Source organism: Bubalus bubalis, chromosome 12 (assembly GCF_019923935.1).
Source record: "Bubalus bubalis isolate 160015118507 breed Murrah chromosome 12, NDDB_SH_1, whole genome shotgun sequence".
NCBI classification, from domain to species: domain Eukaryota; kingdom Metazoa; phylum Chordata; class Mammalia; order Artiodactyla; family Bovidae; genus Bubalus; species Bubalus bubalis.
This window is the reverse complement of record NC_059168.1, coordinates 45,306,220-45,330,257: the sequence shown is the minus strand read 5'-3', so window position 1 is coordinate 45,330,257 and position 24,038 is coordinate 45,306,220. Positions and strand designations below refer to the sequence as shown.

The following is a 24,038-nucleotide window of genomic DNA, read 5'->3' as shown; positions in this document are numbered from 1 at the left end:
ATATAATCTTGCAATCCTTATTAAGCAGAAATTAAGTAAATTATTCTTGCTTAGGGCTTTGAAGGCTCTTGGTCTATTTAACCTAAATTCCTATTCCAGTACTGAGAGAACTGGTGTTAGGGGTAGGATTATTGTAGATACTACAATGGTGGGTAGAAGAATTATTTGTTTTGTGAGATCAAATCATCATTTTATTTTTATGCTGTTTGTGGAAGGAAACCTGGTTAGTGCTGTGGAGTATGTAAGTTACATATAGAAATACAGGTTGATTAGTGCTGTAAATAAGTGTAGGTAGTATAATGTTATTATTCTTTATTATTTCTTGAATGATTATTCACTTAGGTATGAATCCTGATGGTGCAGGGAGACCTCTTATTGATAGCAAAGTAACGAGGATGTGAGTTGTAATGATGGATATTTTGTTTCATATGTGTGATAATGATAATGTGGTAGTGATTGAGTTGCATATAAGTATTGTGAATATGGGGATTCTCTGGTGGCTCAGATGGTAAAGAATCTGCCTGCAATGTAAGAGACTCAGGTTCGATCCCTGGGTCAAGAAGATCCCCTGGAGAAGGGAATGGCAACACACTCCAGTATTCTTGCCTGGAGAATTCCTTGGACAGAGGAGCCTGGCAGGCTATAGCCCATCAGGTTGCAAATAGTCAGATATGACTGAACCACCAACACTTACCCTTCTTCATCATGAATACAGTGAAAGTTAAATATAAATAACTAAGTTTAGTAGTGTTACAGTGGGATTATGTGATAAGATAGCTGTTATTCATCCTGGGCAACTGATGAATAGGCTATGATTTTTCATAGCTGTGTTTGGTTTAGTCCTCTTCAGCCCCCAGTTAGAATAGATAGTTTGGATACAGTTAGTATTAGGCTTAAATTAATGATGGTGAGATTTGATATAGTATGGATATGGGTGCAAGTTTTTGTCATGTTGATAAAATTCGGCCCGATGCTAACTGTGCTGTGCTAAGTTGCTTCAGTCGTGTGTGTCTGACTCTATGTGATTTCCTGAACTGTAGCCTGCCAGACTCCTCTGTCCATGGGATTCTCCAGGCAAGAATACTGGAGTGGGTTGCCATTTCCTTCTCCAGGGGATCTTCCTGACTCAGAGATCAAACCTGTGTCTCTTAAGTCTCCTGCACTGGCAGGCAGGTTCTTTACCAATAGTGCCACCTGGGAAGCCCCAATAAGGCCTATTGTTGTTATTATTCATGCTATTGGATTAAACATTTGTGTAATAGTTCATTGACTGGAGAATAATAAGTTAATGATAGCATCTATAATAAGTAATAGTGATTTAGCAGATTGTGTTAAAAAATATTTAGCTTCTATGACTTGTGTGTTAAAGTTTTTTTATCACAATAGAAATAATGGCCAATATATTTATTTCAAAGTCAATTCAGATTAGTAGTCAGTGGAAACTAATAATTATTATAGTTTCTGAAATAATGGTTGATAAAATGAGAATAGAAATGATGGGGTTTATTAGTACAGGAAGAGTATAAACCAACATTTTCGACAGGGTATGGGCCTGATAGCTTAATTAGCTGACCTTACTTATAAAAGATAGTGTAATGTAGTAGCACCAAGAATTCTGGATTCTTTGGGGTAGGTTCATTTCCTGTAACTCTAGAAATAAGAGGATTTAAACTGCTATTATTTACTCTATCAAAGTAACTCCTTTATCAGATATATTTCTTATGTTTGTGAGGGAATACTTGATAATATAATGGGTAATGAAACATGTCATATGCATAGGGCTAGAAAATTTTTTCAGAGTAAATGTATTACTTGATCATACCAGAGTTGGGGGTACGATGCTCAAATTTATAGGAAGAAAAATTGTTAATAATAGTGACTTTCCCTGGTGGCTCAGAGGTTAAAGCGTCTGCCTGCAATGAGGAAGACCCAGGTTCGATCCCTGGGTCAGGAAGATCCCCTGGAGAAGGAAATGGCAACCCACTTCAGTACTCTTGCCTGGAGAATCCCATGGAGGGAGGAGCCTGATAGGCCACAGTCCACGGGGTTGCAAAGAGTCGGACACGACTGAGCTACTTCACTTTCACTAACAACAAAATAAATTGTATACAATGCTAGCATATGTGGGTTGTGGAATGCTCATAAGAATGACTGTTTTGAAAATACCTATTATAATAGTATCTGCATATCCTGCTGTATAATAAGGCAAATAGGCCTGTTGTGTATTCTACATTAAAGCCTGGGATGAGTTCGGATTCCCCTTCTATTAGATCAAATGGGGCTCAGCTGATTTCTGCTGAAGTGGAGATGGGTCATATTATGACTAGGGGCCATGAAGGAAAAATTAGTCACAGTTGTTCTTGTGTTATGATGAGGGTGTAAAGGGTCAAGAACCCATTTATTAGAAAGACTGACAGGAGAATGATTGCTAGTGTTACTTTATATGAGACTGTGTTACTGCTCATAAGGCTCCAGTTGGTGCATATCTGAGTTGGAGGCCTATCCAGATCATAGAGTAGAATACATGCCTAAACTTGATGTGGCTGGTATAAATAGAGTTTATGTCAGTGAGAGAGTCAGGTATAAGTAGGTAGGGGATTCAGAGGTCTGGGCTAACTTAAGGTTAGAATTGGTGCTAAAATGAATATAGATACCGAGGTCATGGCTGGTGATAATGGTTCTTTAATGAACTGCTTGACTGCATTGGCAATGGGTTCAAGTCATGTGGTCCTATGACATTTGGGGCTTTTCAAAATTGAATATAACCTAAAACTTTCCGTTCGACTAGTGTTAAGAATGCTATGGCTAAAAGGACAGGGACTGTATTAAAATATTAATTATGGGCATTTTGTCAAGGAGAGGATTTGAATCTCTGGTTATAAAGGTTTAAGTTTTACACAGTTACCAGGCTCTCTCACCTTAATTAAACCCTGTTCTTGGGTAAAATTTTATGCTTATTAATTAAGATGAGATCATTGATTATTTCTAAGGTGCTTGTTTGAAGTTGGCCTTATTTCTCTTGTCCTTTCCTACTGGGAGAAATATATAATAGATAGAAACCAACCTGGATTATACTGGTCTGAATTCAGATCACATAGAACTTTAATCATCAAAACTTTAATAGTGGTCACACCATTGGGGTGCCCTGATCCATCACAGAGGTCATAAAGCCTATTGTCGGTATGGACTCTAGAATAGGACTGTGCTGTTATACCTAGGGTAACTTGTTCTGCTGATCCATTTTTGGATCAATAAGTGATAATGTGATTTGACTGGTAGGTCTAGGCTTTAAAATCACTCAGAGGATTTTTTGTTCTCCAAGGACACCCCAACCAAAATTATTAACCCGTATAGTTTTAATCTGATCTGACTGGTGTTATTTCATCTGATCTGATCGGTGTGAGGTGATACCTCATTGCAGGATCGAATGCACTTCCCTAATATTAGCACTGTTGACATCTTTTCATGTGATTTTTTAAAAATGTGTGAGTTAAAGATACCTATTAAAATTGGTTTTGTGATGGTCTACCCAGGTGACTTCCCTGGTGGCTCAGATGGTAAAGCGTTTGCCTACAATGTGGGAGACCTGGGTTCAATCCCTGGGTCAGGAAGATCTCCTGGAGAAGGAAAATCCATTCCAGTATTCTTGCCTGGAAAATCCCATGGATGGAGGAGCCTGTAGGCTACAGTCCATGGGGTTGCAAAGAGTCGGAGACGACTGAGCTACTTCACTTTCACCCAGTTATGAATTCTTTTTTAATGACCACCCCTAGGAAAGTCCAGGAGATCAGTTGTTTATTTAGAACCCCCTGGATCCCATGGATGGAGGAGCCTGTAGGCTACAGTCCATGGGGTTGCAAAGAGTCGGAGACGACTGAGCTACTTCACTTTCACCCAGTTATGAATTCTTTTTTAATGACCACCCCTAGGAAAGTCCAGGAGATCAGTTGTTTATTTAGAACCCCCTGGATCCCATGGATGGAGGAGCCTTGTGGGCTGCAGTCCATGGGGTCGCTAAGAGGCAGACATGACTGAGCAACTTCACTGTCACTTTTCACTTTCATGCATTGGAGAAGGAAATGGCAACCCACTCTAGTGTTCTTGCCTGGAGAATCCCAGGGACGGCAGAGCCTCGTGGGCTGCCGTCTATGGGGTTGCACAGAGTCAGACATGACTGAAGCGACTTAGCAGGACCTTGTGAACTACCCTGTCAACACAGCTTTTATAGTTGTAGTTACAAAACATGGCCACAAGGCAGCAGCATTTCTTCATGCCCCACCTTTTTTACCTTTTCCATTCTTCATTGTCATTTTATATTGGAGTAGGGCTTCACTCTTGCCTGGAAAATCCCATGGACGGAGCAGCCTGGTGGGCTGCAGTCCATGGGGTTGCTAAGAGTCAGACATGACTGAGTGACTTCCCTTTCACTTTTCATTTTCATGCATTGGAGAAGGAAATGGCAACCCACTCCAGTGTTCTTGCCTGGAGAACCCCAGGGACAGGGGAGCCTGGTGGGCTGCCGTCTACGGGGTCGAACAGAGTCAGACACGACTGAAGTGACTTAGCAGCAGCAGCAGGGCTTCCCAGGTGGCACTAGTGGTAAAGACCCTGACTGCCAATGCAGGAGACATAAGAGATGCGGGTTTGATCCCTCTGTTGGGAAGATGCCCTGGAGGAGGGCATGGCAACCCACTTCAGTATTCTTGCCTGGAGAATTCCATGGACAGAGGAACCTGGTGGGCTGCAGTCCATGAGGTTGCAAAGACTCTGAACATTGACTGAAGCGACTTAGTACAGCGCACACAGTTTTAGTATCCCTTGATGGCTTAATCTTGTATTTGGGGGTTAATGAATTATAGTTTCATGGGGTCTTCTCATCTTATTTGTTTATTCCCACATGTTCACGAAAAGATCAATTTCACAGATTAAAAGTAGGAGACAGTAAAACCTTGGTGTGGCCATTATATAAATGGCCACATTTTTTAGAGTCCTTATTTAGAAAACAAATTGTTTTGTTACCTTTGCACAGTTAGGATACTATGGCCGTTGAATGATTGTCACTGGGCAGGCAGTGTCTCTAATACTACTAATGCTATTAATAGAGGTCATGTTTTTGACAAATAGGTGGGGTTTGTGATTGCAGAGCTCCTTTTACTCTTTTTAACCTTTCCTTGGGTGCATACCTGTGTTGGGTTAACAGTATCGTTTATAAATAATTTCATGCTGAATTAGTGAAAGTGTTAAGTTGCTCAGTCACGTCTGACACTTTGGGACCCTGTGGACTGTAGCCCTGAAGCTCCTCTGTCCATGCAAGTCTCCAGGCAAGAATACTGGAGTGGGTTGCCATTCCCTTCTCCAGGGGAGCTTCCCGACCCAGGGATCAAATCTGGGTCTCCTGCATTGGCAAGGTGGATTCTTAACCATCTGAGATACCACGGAAGCCCAACGTAATGCTGCTGCTGCTGCTGCTAAGTCGCTTCAGTCTTGTCCGACTCTGTGCGATCCCATGGACTGCAGCCCACCAGGCTCCCCTTGGATTCTCCAGGCAAGAACACTGGAGTGGGTTGCCATTTCCTTCTCCATTGCATGAAAGTGGAAAGTGAAAGTGAAGTCGCTCAGTCGTGTCTGACTCTTAGCGACCCCATGGACTGCAGCCTACCAGGCTCCTCCATTCATGGGATTTTCTGGGCAACAGTACTGGAGGGGGGTGCCATTGCCTACTCCCAATGTAATGCTAAGTTACGTTTATTGTTAAATAATAACAGTTGATGATATAAACTTAGGCAAGGAGAAATACTTCTTGTTACTCATTAACATTATTGCTTCTATTATTTAAAAGATTAGTCCAGTAATTGAGCAATAGGTAGATTTATTTACTATTGGTATTAAGGAAGTGTTGTTGAGCTTTACCACTTTCTTAATTGAGTTGCTTTTAGGCCAACTGTGGTGGTGGTTATTTTTTACTCTCTAGTGAAGATTGTATCTGTTTCTAAAAGGCTGTGTCTTTTAAGATTAACTCCTAAAAATACATTATGATTTATGGGGTTTTGGGGCTTTTTAAAAGTTGAATTAAAATTCATTTCCTGAACAATCAGCTATCAGCAGGCTCATTAGGCTTGTCACCTCTACCTACAAACTTCTATTTTGCCACATAGATGAGTTTGTTCTGATAAACTGTTTGTAAGTAAATCATCTGGTTTCGGATAATTTAACTTCTCTTTGTTAAAGTTTTGCTAGTTGAATCATTATGCAGAAGGTACAAAGGATAATCTGTGCTTTTTGTTACTTTTTTCTTTCATCATTCCTTTGCGGCATTTTCTCTATAGCACCAAATATTATTCAAATTTCTATCTCCTATACTTTGAATATTTCAGTAAATGTTTTATTTAATTTGGTTGTGCTAGTATCATGGGGAAAGGCGTGGGATAGATTTGGTTCATGGCATTCACAAATTACGGTGCTTTATTTAAACTATGCTGTGATTTATCCAAGCACACTCTCTGGTATGTGACCTTGTTATGACTTGTTTCCCCTCACACAGCACTTAACAAATAATTTTAGGTATTTTGTTATATTATTTGAGGGAGATGGCAGGCGGTATGTGCGTGCTTCTTGGCCTTATTAAGAACTCTTATCACTAAATCCTCCTTTAGTTCTTAGAGTTCATAAGAATTTTCATATACAGACCATATTCTTAAAATAGAAAATGTAGCCCATTTCTTTCCATCCCAGAGTTACATCTTGACCTAATATTTTTATGGATAATGATTATGCTTACTTTTATTCCTTTTTAGGGTTTGTTGAAGAGGATGTTATATGTAGATGCTTTTGAACTGTGGTGTTGGAGAAGACTCTTCAGAGTCCCTTGGACTGCAAGATCAGCCCTGGGATTTCTTTGGAGGGAATGATGCTAAAGCTGAAACTCCAGTACTTTGGCCACCTCATGCGAAGAGTTGACTCATTGGAAAAGACTCTGATGCTGGGAGGGATTGGGGGCAGGTGGAGAGGGAGACGACAGAGGATGAGATGGCTGGATGGCATCACCGACTCGATGGACATGAGTCTGAGTGAACTCTGGGAGTTGGTGATGGACAGGGAGGCCTGGCGTGCTGCAATTCATGGGGTCGCAAAGAGTCAGACACGACTGAGCGACTGAACTGAACTGATTGATACACATTATATATTAATGTTTAACATATACATTATATGTTTAATATATATTTAAATATATTTAACATATTTATATATGTATTATATATTATTAATATAATATATAATTAAATAATGTATATTATATATAAACATGGACTTCCTTGGCAGCTCAGATGGTAAAGAATCTGCCTGCAATGCAGGAGACCCAGTTCAATCCCAGGTTCGGGAAGATCCTCTGGAGAAGAGAAGCGAATGGCAACCCACTCCAGTATTCTTGCCTGGAAATCCTATGGACAGAGGAGCCTACAGTCCATGGGGTCACAAAGAGCGACTAACATCATCGTCATCATATATACATAATATACATGTATATATATTATACATATACATAAATCTAAAAAGGTATGGAATGCACTCTGCTACCCACATTGTGTGGTGAGCATCTGATGCCAACTCAGGGTTGGATTTTTATTGCTTTTAATGAAACTTTCATCCTATTTTTGGATTTCTAGTCCCTTTCCCTTTTTGCTGAGAAGCAAATTTTGTGAATCCAAGCCAGGAACTGTGGAAGGGAACACGTGGAGTATCCATTAGTAAAGCCCAGATGCTGCGGGGAACACCACTGAGCTGTACTCCCGCACTGACAGCAGACAGACTCCACCTTCTGCCACTGGATCAAGGGAGCTAGGGACGAAGAATGTGATGAATTGTCCCTCAGTGACCCTCCTACTAGTCAGCCAGGTGACTCAGACACGGTTCTGTTCTGGGAATAAAGAAATACTACCCTCACCATTTCCTCCTTACATCTGAATGTCACATCACTGCAACCTCAACTGGCTTCCCAGGTGGCGCTACTGGTAAAGAATCCACCTGCCAATGCAGAAGACACTGGAGACGTGGGTTTGATCCCTGGGTTGGCAAGATCCCTGAAGGAGGAAATGGCAACACACTCCAGTGTTCTTGCCTGGGAAATTCCATGGACAGAGGTGCCTGGCAGGCTATAGCCCATGGGTTTGCAAAGAGTCAGACACGACTGAATGAGCACAAGCTGTGCGAGTTTGTACTTTGGGCTTTCCTGGTGGCTCAGAGGTTAAAGCGTCTGCCCGCAAGGCGGGAGACCTGGGTTCAATCCCTGGGTCAGGAAGATCCCCTGGAGAAGGAAATGGCAATCCACTCCAGTGTTGTTGCCTGGAGAATCCCATGGATGGAGGAGCCTGGTAGGTTACAGTCCACGGGGTCACAAAGAGTCGGACACGACTGAGCGACCTCACTGAGTTGGTCTATTTCATAAATGTCAAATCTATGTAGAATCCTTTTGATGTTTGTATATTCCTTGTTTCATTCATAATCTTGATTATTCATGGCTTCTGTCATTTTGTAAGAAGTCTGAATTTCGTATTTTCAAAGCCCTGTAGATAGCATAGTTGTGAAAGTGAAGTGAAAATCTGAGTTGTTCAGTAATGTCCAACTCTTTTTGACCCCATGGACTGTAGCCCACCAGGCTCCTCTGTCCATGGAATTCTCCAGGGAATCTTCCCAACCCAGGGATCGAACCTGAGTCTCCTACCATCTGAGCTCACTTTCTCATTTAAAAAAAATTTATTTTATATTGTAGTTGATTAACAATATTGTTAGTTTCAGGTGTACAGCAAGGTGATTCTATTGTACATATACATGTTTCTATTCTTTTTAAAATACTTTTGCCATTTAGTTTTTTGCAGATTATTGAGCAAAGTTCCCTATGCTATGCAGTAGGTCCTTGTTGTCTATTTTAAATATAGCAGTGTGTACATGCTGATCTATCCCTCCTGCCCACCATTTCCTCTTGGTAACTGTAAGTTTCTATTTTGTAAGTAATTTCATTTGTATCCTTTTTTTTGATTCTCCATATAAGCAATAGTATATGATATTTGTCTTTAACTTGCTTCACTTAGTATGACAATCTAGGTCCATCCATGTTGCTGTAAATGGCATTATTTCATTCTTTTAATGGCTGAGTAGTATTCCCATGTATATTTTGTACCACATCTTCTTTATCCATTCCTCTGTTGATGAATATTTAGGGTGCTTCCATGTCTTGACTATTGTAAACAGTGCTGCAATGAACATAGGGTTGCATATGTTCTTTTGAATCATGTTTTTCTCTGGGTATTTGTCCAGGAGTGGGATTTGCTGGGTGATATGGTAGCTCTTCTTGCCTAGAGAATCCCAGGGACAGCGGGGCCTGGTGGGCTGCCGTCTATGGGGGTCGCAGAGTCGGACACAACTGAAACGACTTAGCAGCATGGTAGCTCTATTTTTAGTTTCTTAAGGAATCTCCTTACTGTTCTCCATAGTGGTTGCACCTATTTACATTACTAACAACAGTGTAGGAGGGTTCCCTTTTCTCCACATCCTCTCTAGCATTTATTATTTGTAGACTTTTTCTTTGTTCCAAACTTTAAACTTTTTATTTTGTATTGGGGTGTAGCTGATTAACAGTGTTGTGATAGCTTCAGGTGAACAGCGAAGGGACTCAGCCATACATATACATGTATCGATTCTCCTGCAAACTCCCCCCCAATCCAGGCTGCCACATAACACTGAGCTGAGTTCCCTGTGCTGTACAGTAGATCCTTGTTGGTTATCCATTTTAAATACAGCAATGTACACGTGTCCATCTCAAACTCCCTCTCTTCCCCCACCCTTCCCCTGCAGCAACAATTAAGTTCCAAGACTGTGAGTCTTTCTGTTTTATAAATAAATTCATTTGTATCACCTCTTTTTAGGTTCTAAATATGAGATGTCATACAATATTCCTCCTTCTGTACTTACTTCACTCAGTATGACTCTCTCTAGGTCCATCCATGTTGCTGCAAATAGCATTATTTCATTCTTTTAATGGCTAATATTCCATTGTATATATGTACCACATCTTTATCCATTCCTCTGTTGATGGACATTTAGGCTGCTTCCATGTCTTGGCTAATGTAAACAGTGCTGTAATGAACACTGGGGTATGTGTGTCCTTTCGGATCATGTTTTTCTCTGGATATATCCCAGGAGTGGAATTGCAGGGTATGTTAGCTCTATTTTTAGTTTTTTACAGAACCGCCATACTATTCTCCATAGTGGCTTCACCAATTTGCATTCTCATCAACAGTGTAGGAGGGTTCCCTTCTTCTCCAGCATTTGTTTGTGGATTTTTTGATGATAGCCATTCTGGCTGGTGTGAGGTGCTATCTTATTGCAGTTATATTTGCATTTCTCCAGTAATTAGTGATGTCAAACACCTTTTCATGAGCCTCATGGCCCTCTGTATGTCCTCTTTGGAGAAATGTCTCTTTAGGTTTTCTGCCCATTTTTGAGTGGGTCGTTTTCATGATGTTAAGCACCATGAGCTGTTTGTAAATTCTGGAGACTAATCCTTTTTCAGTCACATCATTTGCAAATATTTTCTCCTAATCTGTGGACGTTTTATTATTTCCTTTGCTGGGCAAAAGCATTTAAGTAGGTCCCATTTGTTTATTTTTATTTTTCTATGAGATGGATTGAAAAAGATGTTGCTGTGATTAATGTCAGAGTGTTCTGCCTATATTTTCTTCTAGAAGTTTTATAGTGTTTGGTCTCACATTTAGGTCTTTAATAATTCTGAGCTTATTTTTGTGTATGGAGTTCATATTATTTGCAGACTTTTTCATGACAGCCATTCTGACTGATGTGAGGTGATACGTTAGTTTTTATTCACATTTCTCTAATAATTAGCAGTGTTGGGCATCTTTTCATGTGCCCCTTGGCCCTAAGTACGTCTTCTTGGAAAAATGTCTCCTCAGGTCTTCTGCCTCTTTTTGGATGGGGCTTCTCTGGTGGCTCAGACAGTAATTCATCTACAGTGTGGGAGACCTGGGTTCAATCCCTGGGTTGGGAAGATCCCCTGGAGAAGAAAATGGCAACCCACTCCAGTATTCTGACCTGGAGAATTCCATGGACAGAGGAGGCTGGTGGCTACAGTCCATGGGGGTGCAAAGAGTTGACATGACTGAGCAACTTTCAAGTCTTTTGCCTAAATTTTTGTTTATTTTTTTGAGCCACATGAGCTGTTTGTAAAATTTGGAGATTAATCCTTTGTCAGTTGTATCATTTGCAAATAGTTTCTGGCATTCTGTTGGATGTCTTTTCGTCTTATTTATGGTTTCCTTTGCTGTGCAGAGCTTTTGAATTTAATTAGGTTCCATTTATTTAGTTTTGTTATTTCCATTACTCTAGGAGAGGGATCAAAAAAGATACTGTTGCAATTTATGTCAGAGTGTTCTGCCTATGTTTTCCTCTAAGAGTTTTATCAATACCCAGTGTCACATTTAGATCTTTAATCCATTTTGAATGTATTTTTGTTAAAAGAGTATTCTAGTTTCATTTTTTTTACATATACCTGTCCAATTTTTCCAGCACCGTTTATTGAAGAGACTCTTCATTGTCCATTCTTGCCTCATTTGTCATAGATTAACTGACCATGGGTGCATGGATTTATTTCTGGGCTTTTTATCCTGTTCCACTGATTTATATTTCTGCTTTTGTGCCAGTACCATACTGTTTTGATTAACTTGTAGCTTTGTAGTATATATAGTGTGAAGTCAGAGCGCCTGATTCCTCCAACTTCATTTTTCTTTCTCAAGATTGCTCTGGCTATTTGGGGTCTTTTGTGTCTCCATACATTGAAAACCACAAAACTGCTACAATTTTTGCTTCAACCATCAAAGGTCTCAGAAAACTTGAGAAGAGAAAGAAAACCTATTCCATTTACCCATGTTTTTACTTTCCATGCTCTTCCTCTCTGATGTCTCGAGGTTCCATTATTATTTCCTTCCTGTTTAGAGAGCTTTTCTTTAGTCATACTTCTAGGGTAGGTCTGCTGGCGAAAACTTCTCAGTTTTACTTCTGAGAATGTCTCAATTTCCCCTCCCTTTCTGAAGGATATTTTCATTAGAATTCTGGAATGACAGTTCTTTCAGTCCACGAGAAATGTGCCATTCACTTCCAGGCCCCCTGGTTTCTGAGGAACTTGCTGCCATTCTGTGTTAAGACATCACCACCGGGAGGAAACAAGTCTTCTCTCTGGCCCATTTTTAGGTTCTTTTCCTCCAGCTCTAGTTTTGAGTCTTACTGTGAGGTCTTGGTGTGGACTCCTTTGGTTTTATCTTATGCTCATCAGCATTTTGAATCTGAGCCTTTACATAGCTTTGCCCAAGTCAGGAAACCGTCAGCCCTTTTTCTTGGAACATTTTTTTCAGCTCCCCTTTTCTGTCCCTTGTTCTTTGAACATATTCCATGAAAATCATGGGGAAGAAAGTTGAAGGAATTAATCTTCCAGAAGAATTCTAGATATTAGCAATAAGGAAGGTGAGAGAATTCTGGAGCCTGAGGCTTTGGGGTTCTCCCAAATGCACTACACAGCAGAGCGCCATGGAGCTCCATGTCTGCGTGCTTTCCTTGGTGACCCCGGGCACTACCAGCAGTTCCCCAAAGTGGTGTGTCACTCAGTTCAGGCCAAAATAATGACAACTGAATGTAAGACGCTATCCTCAGCCCTCTCCCTCTCACACCAAAACACTCCTACTCTGCAAGACAAATACAACAAAACCACAGCTTCCCTGCTGTGAGCCCAGAGATTCTGACTGGAAAAACAGGTCTGATTAAAAAGTACACCCCAGGAGATTCTGAAGGACAGACAAGCCTAGGTCACCCTGGTAAGTATGGAAACAAGCACAGTGCCCCCTGCGTCATGCTTTGATCCCTTTGGTGTCCGTGCGGTCTATGTCACCACCATGCAGCGCCAACGGACTCAAAAACGTGTCGCTTTAACTCCCTACATGTTCTTCCATTTGTCGTAAAAGGAACTTAGAAAAACCGAACACTAAACTTTGAAAGAATCCTTAGTGAAAGTGGAAGTTCTCAGTTTCTATAGCACAGGTCGGTAATGGCACTTCCTTTTCTCTATCTGGTCTGTGCTCCCAGAGAAGGCTACACAATGATGCTAACCTTGGGTACACACAGCAGAGAACAACACAGCCCACATCCATGCGTGAAGTTACATATTACACCAACCTGGATGTTTACAGAACTTTCTTTAAAATCAAATTCACCATTATTTTTTGTAGCCATTTGATCTTTAAAATTAAATTCTCTAATATTTTGCTGAACATTCAAAGATGCACCATGCAAAGTAGAAAGCCAACTGTTAAAACTTAAAGTGAACTTAAATTTCTTTTCTTTTTTTTTTAGCCTTGGAAGAGCAAGGCCTCAAAAAATTGGGTACACACTCAGAATTGTTCCTCTTAGAAAAATTAGTAAAAGGCAGACGATTTATATAGTCTGAAGATAAACCAGAGTATGAGTTTCAATATTTTATTAAAATAGCATATTTAACCACTGTTAACCAAGAATATTAATTTTGTCCCACCCACCCCAACCCCATATGCAGCACGACACAGTAGTGATTTCAAATATCCTTGATCGTGATAACCAACAGAAACATTTCAAAGTCAAGTTTGCAACTAAAAACTAGACCTTGGAAAAATTCTGCATTAGAAAAAACATCACAAAGCTCTCGAGCAGAATTCTTTTCTCTGCCTGAGAATTAATGCAGTATGCCACCCCCCTGACATTACTGCCGGTCTGCTTTTTCTCCTCTATGCATAGAATAACATCTCATTTATAAGTACCCACTTCATAAATAAATCGGCATTTTCACCTCATTTAATGTTCCTTTTCAGCTTCACAAAGAAACCAGTAAATAAAACTGTCGACGACAGTCACGACATAGGCTCTCACAGCAAGATAAAAAACTTGAAAATATGCAGAGATGCATCGACGCTATTTTACATAAAAAGATTTTAAAAAGTGCAAGGCAAAATCTGCAGTTTTTTAGGGGAGTTTTTAGGCACATCCATTTCTTAAAGCAAGCTTCAGTATGAATTCCAGTTGTTTTCTTCATGACACCTGTTTTAGTTAGTCTTTCTTTAAAAAAAAAAAAAAAAAATACATCCTGTCAAGTCTGAAAAAGGGCATCTACGGTCCCGAAAGGCGAGGTTTTCAGTTATGGCGTGTCCGTCCTTTTTTTATCCTTGCCGGCTTTGGTTTGGGGATGTACTGGTTATTTGCCTGGTACTCAAGTTCTTTCCGGAAGTAGTGGATGGCTTTGTTTAACCCTTCCTCCAGCGGGACCTGTTTAAAGAGAGGGTGAGGATGAGGGGCAGCCCCTGCCTGCATGGTGCACTAGACCAGCATGGTGCTCCTTTCTTCTCAGAAGTCTCCACGGAGGAAGGTGCTCAGGAAGGCAGCCAGGTAAGAGCCACACACCTGACTCTCCTGGGGACACCCACCCTTTGGACCTTCACCCCAGGGGACCTGACACCCTCTGCTCTGTCACAGCCCCCCCAACCCCCCGCCCTGGACCTGACACCCTCTGCTCTGTCACTCCCAGAGAATCGAAACCATCTGCACCTTCAACCCTGGGGAGTCTTCACCCTCCACACAGGGACCCGGGACAACTGGGCAGCCTCATAATGTGGAGGCCGCCAGAGCAAGCACGGAGCAGGAATCACAGCAGGTGCCCACGTCATGCAGACACCACGAAGGACAGGAAAGCAGCAGCCCAAGGGCAGCCCACCTGGAGGACAGTCAGCCCGGGGAATGGGGGACCCTCGCCCCAGGAGGAGGGCAGTTCAAGGGGCAAGGGACCCACCCCCAGGGAAGGGGGCAACCAACCCGGCGGGGACAGATGAACCCACGCTCCAGGTGGGGGCAGTGAGTCTGGGGAGAACCCAGGCCCCAAGGAGGACCAGTCAGACCAGAAAGAACTCACAACCCAGGAGTGGGGCAGTCAACTGGGGGGAAAGGGGATGGGGAGGGGGACCCAGGCCCAGAAAGGAGAGCAGTGAGTCCTGGTAGGACAGTCAGCCTGGGGGATAGAGGGACCACAGCCCTAAGGGGGCCAGTCAGCTCAGGGGGAGAAGGGACCCACACCCCAGGTGGACTCAGTGAACCAGGAGAGATGAGGGACCATGCCCCAAGAGAGGGGCAGTCAGTGTGGGAGGACACGGGGACCTTCACCTGAGGAGGGAGGCAGTCAGCCTGGGGGTATGCACACCTCGGAGATGGGGCACTGAGTCCCGGGGGGACAACCCATGTCCCAGGGAGAGGGGCAGTCTACCAGGAGGAGACAACGAGAGCTTTGCCCTGGGGTGGGAAGGAGACCTTTGCCCAAGGAGGGGAGCAGTCATCCCCAAGAGGGGTGGGGGACCCAGGTTCCAGAAGGGGGGCAGTCATTCCCAGGGTTGGGGGACAGGGGATTCTTATCCCAGGAAGAGGCAGTCAGCCCGGGGAGGACCCAGGCTGCAGGGTGGTAGGCCGTCAGCCTGGGGACTGTGAGACCTTCATCACAGGAAGGGGCATTTAGCCCACAGGGTATACAGTCAGTCCGGTTGGGCCAGTCAGCCAGGGGGATAGGGGACCCACGCCCCACGAGGTAGGCAGTCAGCCTGGGGGAACCCTCATCCCAGGGGGGCAGTCATTCTGGTTGAGGGGGCCCCATGCCCTGGGGGGCGGGAGTCAGCCTTTGGAACCTGGGGACACCAGGTCCAGGGGACAGCATTCCTGGCTTGGGGAGCCACACTGGGAGGCCAAAGGCCTTTAAGAGGACGGGAAAAGCTAGGAGATCTGCAGTTTGCAGGCTTCGGCTTCTCACTCGCCCACCTTGCTTGGCCTGTGTGGGGGCCAGTTTGGATGAGGTCAAACAGGTAATGGACACCAAGGTTGGCCCTCCTCACCCATGACACCCTGGCTGAATGGATGGCCAGACCCTGCAGGGCTACTCAGTTCTAAGCATGCACCGTCGCCCCCTCAGTGCGGCTTTCCAAGTGAAGCCAGCGAAGTGAGACCCTCGATGGCAGATGCCCCAAGAGTCCAGGTCACAACCCGTAACGGAGGAGGAAGGACACAGGCCTGGAGAGGACCCTGCCAGGGCTGCCCCACTCGGCAGTGCCCGTGAAGGATAAACATGGGGAAAGGCCTTCTACAGAGGCGGCGATAGTCCCGACCCCCTCTTACCACTGGCTCCCACCCCAGCATCAGCTTTGCTTTCTTGATGTCTGGTTTCCTTTTCTGGGGGTCATCCTGGGCTTCAGAAAGAAACTGAATTTCACTCCCACTGCCTGAATTTAAGAAAAAAAAAACAAAACAGAATCAGGAACCACTGAGGTGTGATTTTTATACATGAGCGTCAAGTCCCACCTGCACAGGAACACAGATGCAGACGGTGTGATGTGTCCAAGTCCCCTCGCTCTGGCTCCACAGGCCTGAGCCACCCTGAGGTGGGTGAGTGGGAAGGCCCCACGCTGACCACCACCCTCAGCCAACATGGCCTTGCGCCCATTGCCCACACCACAGATGCCCCCGTGAGCCATCCTCCAGGCATGAACACCCTACCAGAGCCCCTTGCCTGCAGTCAGGCCGCCTAACGAGCAGCATGCAGGGGAGTGAATGTGGGCCAGCCCTGGCTAACACCTTACATAGGCCTGGCCACCGACACCCTACAAGAGCCACCCTGAGCCTACACAATGATGTCCAGCCACCCTGGACAGAACACACGCAGAAGGATGGAAGCCTGGCCGGTCCAGCTTCCTTGCTGGGCCCACACCCTGCCAGTCAGAGGAATGAAGCCATCCCAGCGACCGCTGGCCAGGCCTGCAGAGGGAGGCCCCACTCCAGGATCTGGAGTGAATAAAGCAGCTGCTGTCTGAAGCCACTGGTGTTTGGGGCTGTGTGTCACACAGCCATCCTCCTGGGATTTACACAAACTTCTCCACTTCAGCATGAGCACGACCCTGAGGATCTGGCCATATGCAGGCTCCGGTCTGGGACATGCGGGCAGGTCTGTGGGTCTGCATTTCTCACAAGATGGTGATGAAGCTGCTGGTTGAAGGGCCTCACTCGGGGTGCCAAGGCCCGGGGTCCAAGGTGAGCTTCCCCACTGGGGAAGGGTGGACGGACCCCCAGTGGAGACACCAGGGAAGAATGTAAACAGAGGCTGCTGAGATTTCTGTCTTAGGAAGACTATCCCCTGTCCTGTCTGACTGTCCAGGCTGGTAGCTGACAGCTTGGTGCCAGGACAGACCACCCCAGACACCGTAGCCGGCTAAAGTGGGGGTCCGGACAGGCCCACATCTTGCTCACGCAGTTTAGCCAAACCCATTCCAATCTGGTTGTGTCTGAAACTCTGATTTCCTGATCGACCGTGGGAAGCAGACACTCCTGAGACAGGCTCCTGGGAGCCCCAGGACACCTGTGACAAAGGGCACAGCCCGTGGACACCAGCAGCCCACGGCCAGCTGGAAATACACAAACTGCTTGTGGCTTAAGAGCATACCCTCTCTGGAGCCACTCCCAGTGTCCACACCGCCTGCCCCCTCAGCCAGGACTGCACATGGAACCTAAAGCTGGCCACCAGACTCGGTCAGAAGCACACAGGCCAGCATTGCCCTCCTGCTGCCTGAAGTCCTGTGCTTGTCATGGCCAGCATGTGGCACCAGACAGTGGTCACCGGTAGAGAACTGCTGACCACGTCACATCTCAGGCACCGGGGACAACTGGACGTTCCCGCTAGGCAAAGACCAGATGTTACCACAGGGACCCAAGCCAGCCCCTTCCCCTTCATCTTTCCGTTACTTAAAGCATCTCAAAACAGTGGGGCGCTCCTGACCCAGTCCTGCTTCCCATGCAATTCAGTCAGCGAGCATTAACCATGCACTGTCCAGACAAGGTGTTACTAACCGACAGGCCAGCTTCACTCAGGGAGGCCCCTGCCCCTGTTCTACTCACCAACGAGGTTTTTGATGAGCTGAGCAAATTCTAGGATGGTGTGTTCTTCCGGGTTCCCCTGAGGAGAGGGTCTCTGGTTAGCAGTGTCGATGCAACAGGACGCCACCACCCACGTCCCCAAGGGTGCTTGCAGGCTCACGAAGTCACTGGACGCCCACCTCCATGAGGGTTCCGCAGGAGGCACAGCACGGCTGGGGGCTGCACTGTGCCTGTCCCCGCCTTGGCCTTGGTCGGGGGCAGCTAATGGGGACACATCCCCTGGTCCAGGTACAGGATGGTGTCCAGGAGCAAAGGTTCTGTAACCGCAGTGTTGCTGGGCAGGAAAGCCTGGTTCTGCCAGCAGGCTCCCCTGGGACATTCGATACCCCAATGGGGCACCATGCTCACCACCTCGGTGGTGAAGACCCCTGAGCTCAGACACAAAGCCCAACAGAAACGAAATGTATTCAGAGATGTGGGCTGCGGGCAGCCAATAGGAGAGACAGGACGTGGCTGAAGGACAGCTGACTTCTGGGGGGTTTGAGGAAAACCATTTTCTCCTTCTCTTCCTCCCCTACACCTTCTAGCAGCCTCAGCCCCTTCCCTTTCCAGTCCTGCTCATCCCATCATGAGAGACCACCATGAAGTCTGGCAACTGAATGTCCTAAGTACTCTTTGTTCTCAATCTCCTAATTTCCTATGAAGCAAGAAGATGACAGAGGCAGGCAGGGTTGTTTTTGTTTAACTGCTAACTCATGTCCGACTCTGCGAATCCTGGACTGCAGCCCCCCAGGCTCCTCTGTCCACGGGATTCTGCAGGCAAGAATGCTGGAGTGGGTTGTCATTTCCTTCTCTAGGGGACATTTTCGAATCAGGGATTGAACCAGCATCTCCTGCATTAGCAGGCAGGTTCTTTACCACTGAGCTACTGGGGAAGCCCAAGGTTGTACCATAAATATATGGAGAGTTTTCTGCCAGCAAGAACCAAAAACAAGCTGCTCTGCAGAGAAGCGTGTGCTCCAGCATAAGGGGCGAAAGGCTGGAGGAGACAGCAGGATAAACCACCTCCCAACCCTGCCAGGAGTGTCTGGGGCTACAGGAAGCCAGACACAGAGCTGCCCAAGGTGGGTCTGGGCCACCCGCAGCCCTGGCAAGGGAGGGAAACCGTCCTAATCCTTTACTTTCTATGTCCCTGGAAAGTGAGCTTTATAAAGACTAGCTGCAGAAAAAGAACGGGATGACAGAGGAGGACATGGTTGGATGACATCACCGACTCAATGGACATGAGTTTGAGCAAACTCTGGGAGACAGTGAACGACGGAAGCCTGGCATGCATAGCCATGGGGTCAGAGAGTCAGACACGACTGAACGACTGGACAACAAAACTGCACGATATATGATGGAGAAAAGACATACAAACACCCCCACAACCGGCAGACTTTGCGAGCTCCGAGACCTAGCCTCCAGGTGGATGGAGTCAGGTTAGTGTTTATTATACGGTTCATCCATCCTTTGCAGACCCCTTACATCTTGGCAGACAGACTCCTGTTTCATTCTGTTCTGTGATTTTTCCTCTAGTGCTGGTTAAGTGGCCAACAGATTCATGGGCTAAGCTTGCTGACAGCAAGTGAACCACAGTAGGAACTGGACTGCTAAGCAGGCAGTGGGTGGCGGGGATGGACTCACCAGGTTGACGGGGCTGCTGACGTTGCTGTTCATGAGTGCCACAAGGCCATTCACCAGGTCACTGGAAAAGAGGGGAAGCCACTCAGGTGCCCGCTGATGCCCACAGGTGTGGTGCATCAGACATGAGCCACCTCCCGGGAGGAGAGATGGGACATCAGAATAAAATCCTGCACGCTAGAGGGCGTGGAGGATGCTCAAGTATTCTAGGAGACAAGGTGGTGTTGGGGAGCTGCCTTCTGTGGGCAGGTGTAGACAGACGACTGGACAGGATGGGAGCTGAGAGATGGGGCTGAGTTCCCTACGCTGTGTATTTCTGAAACTGTTTAACAATTAAAAAGTAAAAGTAGACACACATCCAGAAGAGATGGTGTTTATGCAAGTTTCTGAGGAAAGACGATGTTTAACATGAACCCAGGTAGTTGGCCCATATGGAAAAGCAGATGGTTTTTAAAAAAATAAGCTCCCCTGCAAAAAAAAAAAAAAAAAAAAAAAAGAACTCCAGTATGTGAGTCCTATACTAACAAGTCAGATAAAGCAGACAACCCCAAGCATTAAAATGAGTTCCCTGGCCCTCCGGGCCTTATCTCCCCCCAGAGCCCGCGGCTCCCAGAGGGGACGGTCGGGGTGTCTAGATGCTGCCAATGGACTGTGAGCAACTGGGCCATGATGGGGACTGTGAGGAGGCAAACTTGCCCTTACCAAGGTTTGGTTCTTACTTGTAGAACCATTAAAGGGTGGTTCTGTCAAGAAAAAAAAAGTGACTTGTAAAAATGACACCTCAGTGCTACGTAAGCACAGGCTAAGGCATTCCCCCAACTGTTTCTGTCGAGGTTGCCGGGGTTCTGCACACGTGGCCGCTGGGAAACTCTCTTTCCTCCTCCATCACAACCAGCAAGGAGCATGTTACTGTGCTCACCTCCAAAAAAGGATCTTAGTGTTTCCTCTCCTTTTCATTGAGGGGGAAAAAAAAAAAATCGGGGCAGGGGGGTTGCTATTTAGCAAACACGGTTTTCTAGGATCTTGTTTACAACCAATGGGTGTTTTGGGAACATGCCTGAAGTCCACTCTGCTCTTGCAGATCAAGCACAGATGCAGATAAACACTCGGTGACCCAGGATGTTTCCTCTCTCCTAGAAACGAACACAGGCCCCTCCATCACTATGGCGGTAATGACCACATCCCAACTCCCCCTCTGATGACACACGTCTCTGCCTGTTTTGAATGACATTGAAAGCTGCTGTTCAGTAGCATCCATGAGTTTTTAACACTGAATGGTGGGGGGGGGGGGGGGGGTCCCCATACTAAGCTGGAAGGTGATAGCATCATGTAATCATTTGGAGGAGGTGGAGATGGGGCATGCATCTTTTGTGCAACAGACCTTCCACTTCTAAGGTCAGAGTTGCATAGATCGTACCCATTTAACCTGAAGTTCTTTTAAAGTGTCATTTTGACAAAGCTACTTTTTAAGACAACACTGCATTGCGTCTGTGATGGGGTGAGGATGCAATCTGCCTACGAGAGGACCAGGCACAGAGAGGACAGGACATCGGCGCACAGGCCACCCTGAGACCCCAACAGTCACCCAGAGACTGTGCCATGCTGCTTACGGGCAACCATGGATTTTGGAAATGGGTAACTTAGTTCAGCAATGCAAGACCCCCACATTGTACATTTTGATTAGTAACTGTGAAGTAGAAGAGTCTCAGTGTCTATAAACCAGCTTATTTAAAACAGCCTAGCCCTGGTGAGCTGACCATCTTGGCCGAGCCTTGAACAAGGTAGAGTGGAGGCCAGGAAAGCTCGTTCCCCAAGTTTGGGGAGGTTGGGGGAGCCTCATGTATCAGGGCCCAGTGACCACAGAAGCAAGACCAGCAGACACCACAGCCCCATGAAGAGACATTCTGCCCAGAGGGTCCCCAGCAACACTCCAGTGACCACATCAAGGTCCCTCAGGCTGCACGTTGGTGTCTGGTGAGGGGCACATGGACTGTGCAGGGCAGGCAGCAAGGTGCGTCCTATCTTGCTTGGGACAGAACGCAACCCATGTATCACGTGATGCTTAAAAGACTTTAACCATCAGCAAAAAAAAAAGCATCCGAGAGGCTACTTTAAGTGATTTCATATCTGATTGATGCCTTTGAAATAAGAATGTGTTTTGATTGATGTCTTCTTTACGGCACAGACTCTGGAATATTCCATGAGGTGGTATGGCTGGAGGAGTCTGGGGGCCTTGATGAGGCTGTTGGAGGAGATTCAATGTGACTAAGATACCAAGATCCCCGAGAAGTGTGCAGACGGGGCGGAGGGGTGGGATGGAGATGTGTCAGTAAAGCAGGTGGTACCTGAGAGACACGCCCCTCCCCCAGCACAGTCCCCACGCTGACACGGACCTCGCCCACTCCCTCAGCACGCATGGCTCTGGGGTCAAGTGCCCTGACCTGGAAACAGGCGGCTAGGTTGTGCTCAAATCCCTTCTCAGAATATTTGGGCAACAAAGTGGGCCAGTGACAAGATGGTCTCAGGCACTTTGCCCTCCTGGCCAACATACTAACAGGTGTGAGAAAAAACACTGCTCATTATATACATTTACTCACAACTTTCCTCTGGACTAAATGTGAAAATTCACAAACACTTGCAGGAAAAAAAAAAAAACTACAGTGATTACATGTTTAATTTTTTCTCTCTTTTAAGCCAGGCAAAAGTTAGAGTGACTCCCTGGGCCAGGGTGGGGCTGGGGCTACCTGCCACTTCCCCTGACAGCACCCCCGGGGTGCCACAGAGCACCAGGAATGGCATTTCCTAGGGCACAAAGTACCAAACACCCAGCTAGCGTGTGCCCAGTGATTCAGGGCACCACAGAATGATGTGGGATTCACCACCTGCTGGCACGTGGGAGAACAGTCTGGTAGATGTAACTGCTCACATAGTAACTCTTAGAACCTAGACTGCACTGTAAAACTTGCCACCAACCAAACTGGCTGACAAAAAAGCTAGATTTAGGAGGATGACCGAGAAAATGTAAATATTACCTGCGAGATAATTCAACAAAGTTATTAAAAGTGCTTTTAACTGCATGTAGTTTTGACACCACATTCCTTGACAATACGACACTCGACCTTATCTTTCCTTCAATGAGGACGATCTTGTCTACCCAGGAGGCTGTGTCCACAGGGTCTGATTCCAGCATCTGCGAGTCTGCTGGATGCAGAGGCCAGCGCCTCACCGGCCTGACCTGGAGCCCCCGGGTGACCGGCAAGGCCGGTGGGTCTGCCGACCAGACACTAGGTGGCAGCAAGGGACCAGCATGTCTGACCTCCGATCAGAGAGATTCCAGGCACCCACGAGGAGCAGAGCAGTCAGTCCCGCCCGAGGCTGAGCAACTCAGATGGGAGCTGCGGCCAGCCCGGGGTCTTACCTGACATACTGGAAGGCCCTCGTCTGCGATCCAGATCCATACACCTGCAGGGAGATGACAGTGAGAGTCCTGAAACCGCAGACGGGGACCTCAAGCCTGATGCCCTCGGGATCCAGAGGCTGTGGCTCCAGGCCCTGCCAGGTCAGGTGGGAGAGGGTCCAGCCCCCATGGATGACACCCCAGGGTCCCACTGTGGGAGGGCCTCCACCAGACCTGGAACCTCACCCAGAGGCACCTTGAGAGGCCCTGAGTACAGAGACACCCCTCCCAGGGGGAAAGGCCCTGAACAGGATGATGTCCTAGGGCCAAAAGCATGTAGAGAGGGGTCTTCACAGACAGACCCTGTGCCCAAGGTAACAGGGTGTCTGTGGCTGGGGACAGGGTGACCTGAGCCCATCCTCAGTCACAGCTCCCATAAGCTCCCTCCCTCCCTCTGAGGGGAGCGGGGACATGGGACTCAGGGCCAGCTCCCCCGGATGGGACGCCCTTACTCCAACCCCCCCAGACAACAACCCCATGCCTGCCCGCTGGCCACGCACTGTGAGCGGCTCCCCCTGCAGCGCCTGCAGGATGAAGTTGCTGACCACCCGGCCATCATTCATGTGCATTCGGGGCCCGAAGGTGTTGAAGATCCTGGCCACGCGTACTTCCACGCCCTCCTGCAACAGAGAGAATGTGAGCCCCGTGCCCCACAGATGAAGGATTCACCACTGCCATGCCTCGTGGCTGCTCCTTCCGGATGCAGGGGCCTTGCCCTGCACACACGGGATGTGTGTGCTCTGTAATCAAGCCTGGAGTCTGCAGAGTCACCCCAAACACACGGGAGCCCCGGATCCCACCTCCAGGAGGCCCTGGCATGAACACAGTGCAGACACCCGAGGCCGTTAATCGGGGCAAGGGGAAATGATGGGTGTACATTTTTTGCCCCAGGAAATAAGTATCTATTTTTTCA

General features: G+C 46.5%; 1 protein-coding gene and 1 non-coding gene across 4 annotated transcripts in view; both read right to left on the bottom strand.

The window, feature by feature from the left end:
- Nucleotides 1-13,408: 13,408 nt before the first annotated feature.
- LOC112578292 lies at nt 13,409-13,520 on the bottom strand. Its single transcript, XR_003102586.1, has one exon. It is a non-coding gene; the product is annotated as a U5 spliceosomal RNA (small nuclear RNA).
- Nucleotides 13,521-14,152: 632 nt separating this feature from the next.
- UXS1 (UDP-glucuronate decarboxylase 1) overlaps nt 14,153-24,038 on the bottom strand; it is a 55,922-nt gene continuing 46,036 nt past the window's right edge. For all 3 annotated transcript variants that reach the window (XM_025261121.3, XM_044925965.2, XM_044925966.2), the window contains 6 exons: nt 23,626-23,745; nt 23,087-23,130; nt 19,672-19,732; nt 18,007-18,064; nt 16,237-16,340; nt 14,153-14,352 (listed from right to left, as the gene is read on the bottom strand). In XM_025261121.3, coding sequence (XP_025116906.2) covers nt 14,221-14,352; nt 16,237-16,340; nt 18,007-18,064; nt 19,672-19,732; nt 23,087-23,130; nt 23,626-23,745 — 519 coding nt within the window. In that variant the 3' untranslated portion in view covers nt 14,153-14,220. The remainder of the gene's footprint in view (nt 14,353-16,236; nt 16,341-18,006; nt 18,065-19,671; nt 19,733-23,086; nt 23,131-23,625; nt 23,746-24,038) is intronic.